Below are 12301 nucleotides of genomic sequence, written 5' to 3'. Positions count from 1 at the left end.
GAGTCGCTTGGACCGGGAAGCGGTGGCTTCCCCACGTGGTGCTGAGGATGGGAGGAGGCAGGCTGGGTCTGCACTCCTCTTCCCACATGTACCGCGTCGACAACATCAAATTGACACTGTGCATATGGGAACCTTGTCCCTTCCCCAGACAAGGGGCGAGAATGAAAGCAAACCGTGTTTACCTTCATTTCCTGTCGCAGCACTGCGGGCCACAGAAACTGCCTTGGCAGGCTGCATAGCAGCCCGGGGGCCGTATGTTGGACAAGCCTGTATTAGATGATCAATTTTCTTTTTTCATTTTTTTTACTTTGACTTGAGTCAGCTGCCTTTAGGTGGAAAGCAATGCTAATTTTGATGGATGAATCAAACAAACTATTACATTTCTTCGAGCAAAACATTTTACATTTAAATATGATTTATTAAACAAACAAAAACATTATCTGTAGTCAATGAACCGAGCTGATACTTTGTTGTTTCTCATGGCTATGTCCTTCAAGATTTTGGAACTAACAGCTCCTCACTTCTCAAATTTAATTTTTACTCACAGATTGGAAGAGGAAAGCAGGCTTTTTGGGTTTTCAACTCCCAAATGCTTTTGCAACTTTAAGCAAACTAGTGATTGAGCTGAAGTAAGCTGAATAAACTTAAATGAGAAAAATATTCTGTCTGCACCTGTATAAAAGGCAAACACTGCTAAAAGATAATTTATTACAAAAAACACCCCCCAAACCTGACAGTTGCAGGTGATAACTAGCAACTTCCCTCAGGTTAGTGGTCTGACTTTCTTTAAAATTGCAGGAAAAAATGCAGCCTGCTTCAGTGCTATGTTGATTAACTTAAATGACTTCAATAGATTACATTAAGTTTAGCCCTTTATAGATTTCTCAGAATTTCATATTTAATTTTAAATATTCTTTTAAAAATGTATCCACTTAAATAATATTTTCAATTTTTTTCTTTTCAAATCATTAATTTTTATCCACTCTGCTACAAAACACTTGACAATAGCTAGGGCTGCTGGTGTGCTATCATCGGTTTTACTACATTCAGTATAACTGTTTTACTATTAGCCTGTGCTTTCCTTCACTTCTGTGTTTAGCCACCTACTATCAATTGCCATTTACCCAGTGGCTGAACTTTTTAGATTCTAAAACTTTTGTGAATTTCGTGGCAAACCTTTTCTAAAACTAATTTATTTATTACTGTGCCTGGGCACAAGGGCCAGGCAGGGACAAACCTGTGTGTACCTTCTCGCACCCCACATCTCCTCAAAAGAATCTCACAGTACCCCTGGGTGCTAGGGTACCCTGGCTGAGAATCAGTGACTTAGATTGTAGGTGCTTTTACAGGAAGAACATTTTTTTAGTATGTATGCTTGCAGTGGCATAATGGGGCCCTATTTAAAAAAATTAGGTGCTGCTTGAAGTACTTTAACAGTAGTGTTAAGTTGAGCAGAGTTTTTCTATGGCAATTTCTTTTTACACATTTCATCCTTGTTTATAGACAGACAATGACAACAGAAGCACAAGAAAAGAAAGTATATCACTAAAATGACATATAATCTAGAAGAAGGCTTATTTACATTGCAAAGGACTACAATCCCCCCCCCCCCCCCCCAAAATCCAAACTATCCTCTCTCTCTCTCTCTCCTTTAGGGGTACAATATATTGAATGGTTGGTATGTGCAATTGTTTAGCAAACACTTTTATGGATACAAAATACTATTAGGAAAGCAAGATTTTTTCTTCTCAGGGATGGTTTAAATAGGAGTGTGATATGATGCTGGGTAAATGGAAGAACTTGCTTTTCTGTTCATTGTTATTCTTTCCCCACACGTAATATTATCCATTTATTTTTTAGGGTTTGATTCTAGTTGTAGAAATAAAATAGTTTCTTAAAGTCATTAAATCTTAAATTAATTACTGAAACAAACAAAAGAGAACATTCAAAGAAGCTGTATCAGATATTTTAGTAGAGATTTAGCTTCATTATGTTATTATATGCCCCATTTGAAATTTGAACAGCTAGATGCTATCCAAATGCATAGTAAGATACAGAGATCATCCCCCAAAGAGTTAATAATCTGCGCATGCAAGACAGAAAAAGGGTAGAGGGATGAATTATGAACTTCCTTATTTTACAGATGTGGAACTAAAGCTGAAACACAAATATGCCTATTTTACAGATTCAGAACTGAATCACAGAGAAATTTTTTGTGGATGATTCAGACATAATAGTGATTGTCTGTCTTCTTAAAGCTAGTTTTCGAAATAATCCAAAAATTTAAAAGCCAAACTCTCTTTTGGAACAGAATTAAGAACATGCCTAACCTGAGAGGCATCCAAATTTAGAAAAGCAGGAGCACAGTCAGCATAACATGTTTTTTAAAATATGAACGTAAATCTCTTTTCCTGTTACTGAATAACTCCATGTAGCTATTTTTTCACAGGTGTTCTGATTCTTTGAGAATCATGATAAATGTTGGATTTTTCCAAATAATACTTCATATACTGCATAAAGTAGACAACTGATAAAAACACATAATTCCCATAATACAATAGCTTAATTAAACTATAATAATGATCCTGTTGATACAGAAGGCTTTGTATATTCAGTTAACATACTTCTGAGGTCAGCAATCTAAACAAAGAGTCCTCTGCAGCCAGCCTTTGATGTTATAGTCCCCTCTTCTCTTATGTATGGTGGGACTTTCTTAACAAAACATTCATGATTAATGATTCCTTCATTCTGCCATACTTGTGAGAACCCTAGCAGGACTCTCGAGGTTCAAATAGCGAAGTACATAGCTGCTACAGGTATTTATCAACCAAAGGAATTCAATTTTAACAACGTCTCTATCTTCCTACTACAACAAATGTACTATGAGACCATAAGAATTCAAGCCTGTTTGTTACACAGCCCTGTAGAGAGGAATCCTCTTAGCCCACGTTCCAAGTAGCATATTCAGCATAAAAAGTAAGGGTTTGCATACCCAAACAACTTACTGCAGGATAAAAGGAGATGGGGTTTTACTGAATGCCAGCTGCCCCATAGCATACATACTGCCTGTGTGCATGCTCTTGCTCTACGGTATGCAGAAACTAAACTGGGGTGGTTTAACCATCCATGAAAGACAGCTAAATTACTGTGCTTTAGGGAAGAATGCAAACAAGCAGTTAGACCTGAGCCACTGATGTGTGGTAAAGCCCATAATAAATGGTTCAGATGTCCATACCCTATGGGCTTTTTCTATAGCCTATGCCATTAAAAAAATATATTAATCCATTTTCTTGATTTCCCTTCCCTTCCAAATTATGATGTGGATACAGAAAAATTGTGAAAGAAGAAGTGGAGAGTAAGTGAAGAGTCAGCAACCTGCAGGTATGTGGGTGAGAAGGAGTAACAGGCATGAAGTAATTACTAAACCTGACTCCCTGGGGAAAGAACGTTGAATGCTGTGGGGCTGTGGTGACTATTAGAGGGGGAGAATAGGTCTTGATCTATGGAACAACATACACATGGAAAGTATTATTTTTTAGATGTTTCTTGCAAGCCTATCTATGATATTGCATACTTTTCCTGGAAGTTATTTCCCCAACTCAGAATAAAACACAAAGTGCAAATGGTACAAAGAAACCCGTTTTTAAACCCCCCCAAAAAACTTAGCCTTAGTTTTTGACAACACTGGTTTGAGTAGTGTTCAAACATAAGGGGGATGCAGCAAAGTATCAGAGATGCTGTTCATCAGGGCACCTCTTGGGGTAACAAGGCACAATGGTCACAAAGTAACAGGAAACAGATTTAGGCTAGACATCAGGAAAAACTTCACGGTAAGGTTGGCCAAAATTTGGAATAGGCTCCCAAGGGAGGTGGTGCTCTCCTTTGCCTTGGGGTCTTTAAAAGAAGGCTGGATAGGCATTTGCCTGGGGTCATCTGAGCCCAGCACTCTTTCCTGCCCTGGCAGGGGGTCAGACTCAATGATCTGTTGAGGTCTCTTCTAACCCTAGCATCTATGAATCTATGAATCATTTATGATTTTTCCTATAACAGTAATTAGTACGAAGTACCTTTCCATAGCTCAGAGGCTATGTGGGGGGCCATAGGTGCAAGCATAATGCAGAGAGTGGCGAAAGCTTCCTCAAATTCCACACTGTGGACCATAAGGGGTTGCGAGGCTTGCTATGAAAAATGGGGAAAAAATTGTAAATATAAACATTTAAAGGCAAAAAAACCCCAGTTTGATAAGAAAATGAGACAATGAGCACACAAATCAATGACTTTCTGTAAGAATAACGTTTTACAATAAATAATACAATGCACACAAAAAGCACACAAAACTGACCAAAGGTACCAGCACTATTGTGAACTAGCTAGAAACTTTGACACTGGGACTCCTTCTGTGTAGTGGTCTGCCCATACTGATTCTGGTACAATCATTTTTAAGAGGATTTTGGACACTCTTCTGAGTCCAGTAATATCACAAATCATTTGAAAGATAAAACTCTGTTCAGTTAGTTTAAGAGCGTCACCAGGGCATGTATTTTAATTAGAATAGGTCCAAAAAAGGTCTAGATAAATGTAGGCATAGATTCAAAGCAATACAAGAGTGATGTAAGACTGCAAAGCACAGAAATCCTTTGATGGCTCATGCTTATGTTGTTTTTCTAAGTTCTTATTGAAGTGGCAGACTGACAATATGTGCACTGAATTCCTATTTATTATTTATCATTAAAAGAGGTACAAGCACAGATGGAAGCTGTACAAACTTTCCCCTACTCAGCCTCAGCCAGCTTCAACCTTGACCTCAACAAAAAACATCTCCACCAGGAAGGACAGTTTTGATTCTGTGCATATTCAGTTTTTTTGTCTCTCTGATGAAAGAGCAAAGAAAACTGCCAGCAAGTGTCAACTGTGATAATTATTTCATGGATGTGATGATCACTAGTTCCTGTCTCCAAGAAAATAGACCAAGACCAACAATTCATTTGACAGAGGCCACAGAACAGCTGTCCTACTGCAACTTCTTACAGCTGCTACCAGTCAGGTTTGAGCAAGTAAGTTTGATGAAATAAAAACTGATCTCAGCTTTTTGCAAAGTTGAAATAAGCTTTAGCAATTTCTTTTTCTCCTTCTAAATTTAATTTTCACCCATGTCCACATTTCCTGATTTCAGCTCTGGATGAAAGAGGAAGTGCCAAATGTAAAAGGTACCCAGCTTTAGTTCCTGAGCATACTATTTTGAGCAGCATTCAAACATTTGGATGTTGTATGAACTCAAAATTTAAGGCACTGGTTTCAATCCTTTAGACTCAATCACTGCTTGTTAGACTATGAAAAAATAATGGAGTGATTCTTCTATTGCAAAAAACTCAGAAAGACTACAACAGGTCAGAATGCTTTTGACACTGGAATCCTATTTGAAATCTGTGGATTTATCTTGTGAATCATATGCAGGTGCTTGCATACCTAACAGTCCTAATATTCCCTGGCACCCTGTGGTGCCCTTAAAAGGTTCTTAAAAGCATCCGGGTTGAGAATCACTGTTTTAAAGTTTACTCATCTCTTCTGTGAGCCCACACTGTATGGGAATCAGTGATCTGAAAATAAAGAACTGTGTATCACATTTCCAGTCCCACAAACCATGCAGTCTCTAGGGCTGTTATTTCAGTACAGCATTTTTAAGTGACTACATGGATGCGTGTTAAGTTTTGTGAGTTTAGTCAAGAAGTGCTTTCAGATCACCAGCTAAATATCTAATTCTAGTCTCAGAGACAAATAGCTAATTTGACTTCTGATTTAGGTCACTATGTAGGTCACTGCCAAAATATACATAAGACTAACGATCCAAACAAGACAAACAGAAATAAGAACAGCTACATCTGCCCCATGCCACCTGGATGATCCACATGACAGTCCAAATTACAAGTGCCAAACTGAAATTATTTTGTAGAAAAAAGGAATTTCTAAGCTTTGTTTACATCAACTGGTATTGCAGTGATGAATGTTTTAACAGGAATTCAAAATCTCAGTGCTTTTGCTCTGGTCAATAACAACACTCTTTCTTACTTATTGGAATGATTATGGTACCTTATAAAATATTAATTTATTTTAAAAACCATAGCATTTTGTTTAACACAAAACAAGATAATATAGTCGAAGAGGTGTTCTTTAACGGGATAGAATACAGATGTAAACAACCAGGTGATTTAGATCCCTTCGGTTTACATGCATATGTATCACTGCTCATATCAGAAATGGAGTAGGTGTTCTTAAAACTTAAACAACTCATTTAGTTAAACTATTTTAGTTTAAGGTATATTCCTCTTTAAGCTCTCCCTGGTAACTTATAGTGCACATTTCAGGGCCACAAAGCTACAAATGTACAGTTCATTTGAATTGATGACTTTTGTTGCAAGTTTAATAGGCTATAAATGTAGCAGTATTAATAAGCATAGTAAACATTCATAGTATAAACAGGCCCCAAAGCCCTAGGCTATTCCTGGTTTGAATGTGTAGTTGTGCGCCCCAAGGGTACTACATTTTATGGCACATACTCAATTAGACTGCATACTTACTAAGAGTATATTACTGAGGCTCATCAATCGAGAAACTGCGGCATTTAACACGTGATACTTTGCGAAGCATTTTGTTACCTGGTCACATAAAAAACAGGTAATTAATTGCTTAAAATTTCCATATATAGAGTTTATTTTTTATAAAAAAGACGAAACAAAAAAGACTGGTATGAGCAATCAGTCACAAATTGTGTAAAGGGCACACTCCACCCCAACCTATACCTACACATTATGTGCAATTACACAAGTGTACACACTGAGGTGATATTAAAGTGATAAGTTAAATTATTTATAACTTTTGCACACTTCCCCCTCTGCCTTCCTCAGGATTTAAATTTAACACTCCAAACCTTGAACAGCTTCAATCAACAATCATTTTATCTTTAAAATCATGTTATCATTAAATCAACTCCCCAGAGAGTTTTCTCTGTTCTTCTCCTAGGTATGAATTTCCTCCCAAAATCCAGTAGCCCAGTGCTTATGACAGATGAGAAACGTGTGACAACTCTTCATACATAAAATGACCAAAATTTTAAAGTCTGTTTAAAGTACTGGAAGATCCCAGGACCTGTAATCTAAGTCAGGGTATGTTTCTATGTATATATATCCCCACCCCCACCTTCAAGTACATTTTAAATGTGTTTATGGCTTCCTCTGACCCGTATACAATTGAATACATAGTAACTATGGCATATGACTTTAACATAAAACGAGGTAAAAAAATCATCTTAATAAAAGGTTTTAAACTTTCTAAAATATGTACTGTAATGTGTAAGGGACATAATAATGTGAAGTGCAGTAAAAGAATTACTGGCACCTGTCTGGAATTAACTGCATAACTTTCCTGAAGCTTTGCTACTTGTGAGTTTGGGCTGACTGCATAATAGAACCTGAGTGTGTTACCATGTACATGCATTCATACTGGAAAACCTTGCTTATCCAAACCTCACTTATCTGCAAAGCCATAATTCCCTGGGGATTTTAGGCAACTGGAATCACTTGCAATTATGCATTTTCATTCTCCTTTGCTTTATGCAAAAAATATTTTCAAAATAGTTTTGGATGGGGCAACACTTTTTATCATCAAAAAGAATCACCCACACTGCTGGTACATGATATGAACAATAATGGCAAGCTATTTAATCACTTTCAAAGGATGCAAATGCTTCTTTTACCTCAGAGATCGTAAGGTTCTTGTTCTCCCAGATCTTCCTAGCTTCTGCCTTGTCCTTTTTACTCAGCAGCTCAGGGTTGGGCTGAGTCCCAGAAGCTCTGGCTCTAATAAGCTTGGTTGCTAGAGACCAAAGGCGTATCTGCCATCTCTGAACACCAGGGATAGCATCAGCTGAGTTTAATAAAAGATTTCAGAGAGATTTCAGTTCTGAAATCAAGCCAAAATGCCAAAAAAAAGAAAGGAAAAATGGTACCATAAACTACATGCCATTTCATGTTCATAGGGCAATTCCATGTTGCATGTAAGTTCTTGGTGCAATGAAATATACATTTCAAAAAATGAGACCGCTTTAATGGAAAAAAGAATGTCATTGTTTAATATTTTCAATATAGTGATATCCTCCGTTAAACATATCCTAAACGTGTAAAAATAATCCCTTGACAGGTAAGTGTTAGAAGAGATTCACTTTACATGTTAATTACTTTGGAAAATAGGGAGCTTTTTTTCAAGATGCTTTCATCAGCAAGAAATTCTGTAATAAGGATGTCTTTTTTAAACTTTGATTTAAGTGATGAGAAAAACACATATAGACACCAGTTTTTCAGTGGTACAGTGGTTACCATGGTAACGAAACACGTAGCCAGATTTTTGGACCAGCTTGTTGACACCCAGCTCATTTTAAGACATAAGAACTGCAAAAGAGGCCATAAACTACCTTTATGCCATCCCTCTGGCTACCCATCTAGCCTCCTGGCTGCTCCTGCAGCTGGGGATTGCAATCCCAGTGGGACTGCAATCCCAGTCACCTATTTATACCTGGGAAGGACAGAATGAGAGGCCTAGGAGTTGCAATGCCACTATTAGTCCCCATGCTGACAGGATCTCCAAGTGGCTAGTTATAGCTGACGTAAAGCTGCTTGCACCAGGGTACAGTGCTAAATAGCCTTAATGAGCTGTAGGATTCTAGTGACCATATCACTGCTTAATATTATGCAGTAGTCTCTCACAAATAAGTCACTTGTTTATCTGTGTCTTTTTTTTAGGATTTGTTATTGTAAAGAAACACAGGCTTCAACCTGTGCTCACAGAAGGCTTATAAAATGATTTATTTTACCTTTTTCTTCTTAAAAATTCTTTGCAGTGGTGAGCAACTATCATAATTATGTTCAATTTTCTGCACCATTCTCTCAATAACAGGTGACTCAGGGAAGCTTATCTTTGTGCTTCTCAAATTGAGCAAAAGAAAAGGCTTGTTTGAATAACTAAATGTATTTTTCCTAGCATTCCAGTAGATGTCTATGACTACAATTATGAAAGAACATGTATAATAGAAACACCAAACTATTAATTTCTGACTAACACCTTCTCTTTGCATATCTCAAAGAAATTTAAATTAGAGATAAATTCCATTTTTCTCATTGTAAGACAACAAAACTATGGGAAAAAAGACTGACACAATAGATGAGTCACTGATAGCATGTCTATACCACATGAGTGCTGAAGTGAGGCAACTGCCTCACTGACGTGTCCCGAGCAGTGTTGATGTGAAATCTGCACTTAGAGCCTGACTGCAAAAGAACTACTAACAGAGCAAGGTATTACCAAATGTAAGTGGCAGCAGAATCTGGTCTTTTGAGAGACAGGAAGAGAATTTGGTTCCTACCTCCTAATCTTGTACTTCTATGATCAGATTGTTATAAGGAATTAGTATGATAAAAATCATAGCGTCATACCCTAATTATGTAATTAGAAAAGAAATGTGACCCTTGGATAAAGACCAAGTAAAAAATGTAATGAAGAAAGCAGCACGAAGTGAAACTTTAACAACGGTGTAACAATGTGGCTGGGCACCTGGGGCAGCTGCCACACCACTAGTGCAACTGTGAGGCTGTGACAGCAACCATTTTTTTTATTACCCTCTAGGGTTGCCCTACCGTAGTTTAGCTACTGTACCTTAAAGACTAACTTGTTCAAAAAGGCATGAGCTTTTGTAAGATACAGTGTACTTCATCAGAAGACAAGCCTGTCCTGGCTTACGGACAACGCCCCAACTCCTGATGATGTCTCTCCAGCAATAGACTACCTAACTCCTTTCTCACTCCTTTCTCTCCTGTTTCTGGCCCAACTGCCTGCCTTCTTGTTTGCCATGCCTTAATGATATCTAATTAAGATGTTAATTAGGCAGGAGGCTGCTCATTTCTTGCCCTGATGCCAGGGGGAGCTTTCTGCGGCTCCGTTCCTCCCCTACACCGCAGCCCAAACCTCGCAGATGGCATCAACAGTTCTTATCATTACCAGCCATACACTGGGCCCCAGAATCCTTCAATCCAGATCCCCAACTAGATTCCCTCCAATCAGGTGGCCTACTCTGCCCTCATTCTGGGCTGCCTAGCTCCCTGAACTGTTTCCCCTCTTGGGCGTGGTCCCCCTAGGACCTTTGGCCATACAAAAACCTCCACAATCTCTCTGGGTTACCTGTTTCAGTGTTTTACTACTCTCCTAGTGAGAAAGTTTTTCCTAATATCTAACCCTAGACGGCCCTTACTTCGACTTGAGACTTTTCCTCCTTGTTCTGTTATCTGCCACCACTGAGAACAGTCTAGCAATGCAGAAGCTGGTGGGTGCTAAAGCACATCTCCCTGCTCAGATGGAGCAGACAACTTGGGCCAGGCTAGCCCATCCTGGGAGGAAGGGTTTGTAGGGGAGGTTCAAAGCATCCTGGGATGCTGGGGGACTACAAGTTAACCTGAATCTGGGACAGAAGGTCAATAAACCAGTTAAGTCTGATACTACATCCAACCAGGTTTATCTTAAATTGCTTTTGGCCATTTTGAAAGCAATTTACGTGCATTGAACTTCTGTTGTGTTACAGATTTGAACCAGTTTCCAATCATTTATACTGGTTTAGGTTTAATTTCTGTCCCTAGTCTCAGTGTACAGGGAACCTTCATTAAAAAGAAAAAAAAAAGTGCTGTAGACTTCTCTCTGCCTATGTCCATTATTCCACTGCATGTAGCAACTAAGCCAAATTGTTGTTGGTTCTTATTTTCCAAAGCCAAAGACAATTGATATTAAAATGTTCTATCTGATTTTCCTACTGTATTTACTTGATTCTAAGATGACACTCCAAGAATTAGATTTAATACAAGAAAAACTTACAAGTTGGTTAAAATTTTCCATGTACAAAATCTAAATTATTGGAGGGTTGCCTTTAATTCATCCCCCCTACCGCTGCAAGGGAGAGGGCAGGTTGTATGAGACAGTCAAGCAGCTTGTCCCTGCCCCCCACTTCCTCCCCCCTCTGCACCTTGCTTTTCTCCTAGTCTCTGCCCGTGTAGCAGTCATGCAGGCTACATGTTGGTGCTACAGGGTGGGCTGTGGGCATGCTCAGTGTTGGGTGGAGGGAAGATAGGCAGAAGAGGCAGCAAGGAGGAGAGGGTGGGGTGCAGAGATGTGGGGGATGGGAGGAGGGGGGGGAAACAGCAGCTGCGGCTATAGCCAAGCCCCAGGTAGAGGCTTAAGCCCGAGCCACAGCAGCTGCCTGCCCCACCACCACCACCCACATACGGGATTCTAAGACAAGGGGCTTTCCCCCCCACCCCCCACCCCTTGTATTAAATGGGGAAAAAACCTTCATTTTAGAATAGGGTAAATATGGTACATCATCTTCTTACATTTACTCCAGAAAAGAATAGCAAGGAGCAGTGGCTCTACATCTAAAGGAATTATTAGTCTTTTCAGCTAATGAAAGAGCCTGTGAGGCAGAAGACAGAACTGCTAAAGAAATGGTAGATTAACGTCAAATATCCTGTGCTTTATTTGAACATAATGATATGAGTCTTAATATTGCCTCACATTACATACCCTATGCAGGAGACCAGCAAGGTAATATTATTAATGGAAAAGATTCTTTAGTGTGGTGGAAGCCTCTCCAATGTAAAAACCATTTTTTCCATAGGAAGACCAAAAAGAATAGCCTAAATTTTGATTACATGCAAAATTGGAAGATGTCATGATCAGTAATTAATTAATCCTTTAAAAGTCAGCCAGATGCTCCTATTTACCTGTTCTTGTAATAGAAAAACAAGGAATATTTAATGAAATAGAAAGGAAACAGATAAAAAGGTAACAAGGAAATATTTTTTAAAACATGGTATATTAAACTGGTAGAACACTGCTACAAGGAATTGGAACAAAGAAGTTAGTAGGATTCAGAAAAGAATTTCAATAGGTATTTGGAACATCCATAATTATATCAGAAAGGCTCAATAGTTTGTTTGGGTTTTTTTTTTAGAAGTAATATATACCAACATGTTTTAGGACATAAGCCAGCTACTAACCACAGGAAGGTTTAAAGAATTTGTTTGTTATGGCCACTGCTAGAGAGCGCAATCCCAGATAGATTTCTGATCTCATTTGCTATATTTCTAGTATTAAGAATAAATAAAACATAAATAAATAAAAATACCTTTATCTAAACAAAGACCACCTTTCTTTAGAGACAAACATTGAGATCTTCCCATTAGATCAGATTTTCACATTCAACTGACAA

At 38.4% G+C, this 12301-nt stretch overlaps 1 protein-coding gene across 2 annotated transcripts in view; it reads right to left on the bottom strand.

Annotated features, from left to right (window-relative positions):
* LARS2 (leucyl-tRNA synthetase 2, mitochondrial) overlaps positions 1-12301 on the bottom strand; it is a 144376-nt gene that overhangs the window by 40218 nt on the left and 91857 nt on the right. For both annotated transcript variants that reach the window (XM_059728766.1, XM_006261950.4), the window contains exons 17-19: positions 7751-7920; positions 6576-6653; positions 4068-4179 (exon numbers count right to left, since the gene is read on the bottom strand). In XM_059728766.1, coding sequence (XP_059584749.1) covers positions 4068-4179; positions 6576-6653; positions 7751-7920 — 360 coding nt within the window. The remainder of the gene's footprint in view (positions 1-4067; positions 4180-6575; positions 6654-7750; positions 7921-12301) is intronic.

This window comes from Alligator mississippiensis, chromosome 5, assembly GCF_030867095.1.
Source record: "Alligator mississippiensis isolate rAllMis1 chromosome 5, rAllMis1, whole genome shotgun sequence".
Taxonomy (NCBI): Eukaryota; Metazoa; Chordata; order Crocodylia; family Alligatoridae; genus Alligator; species Alligator mississippiensis.
Note: the sequence above shows the minus strand (reverse complement) of the source record. Positions and strands in the feature narration are given on the sequence as shown.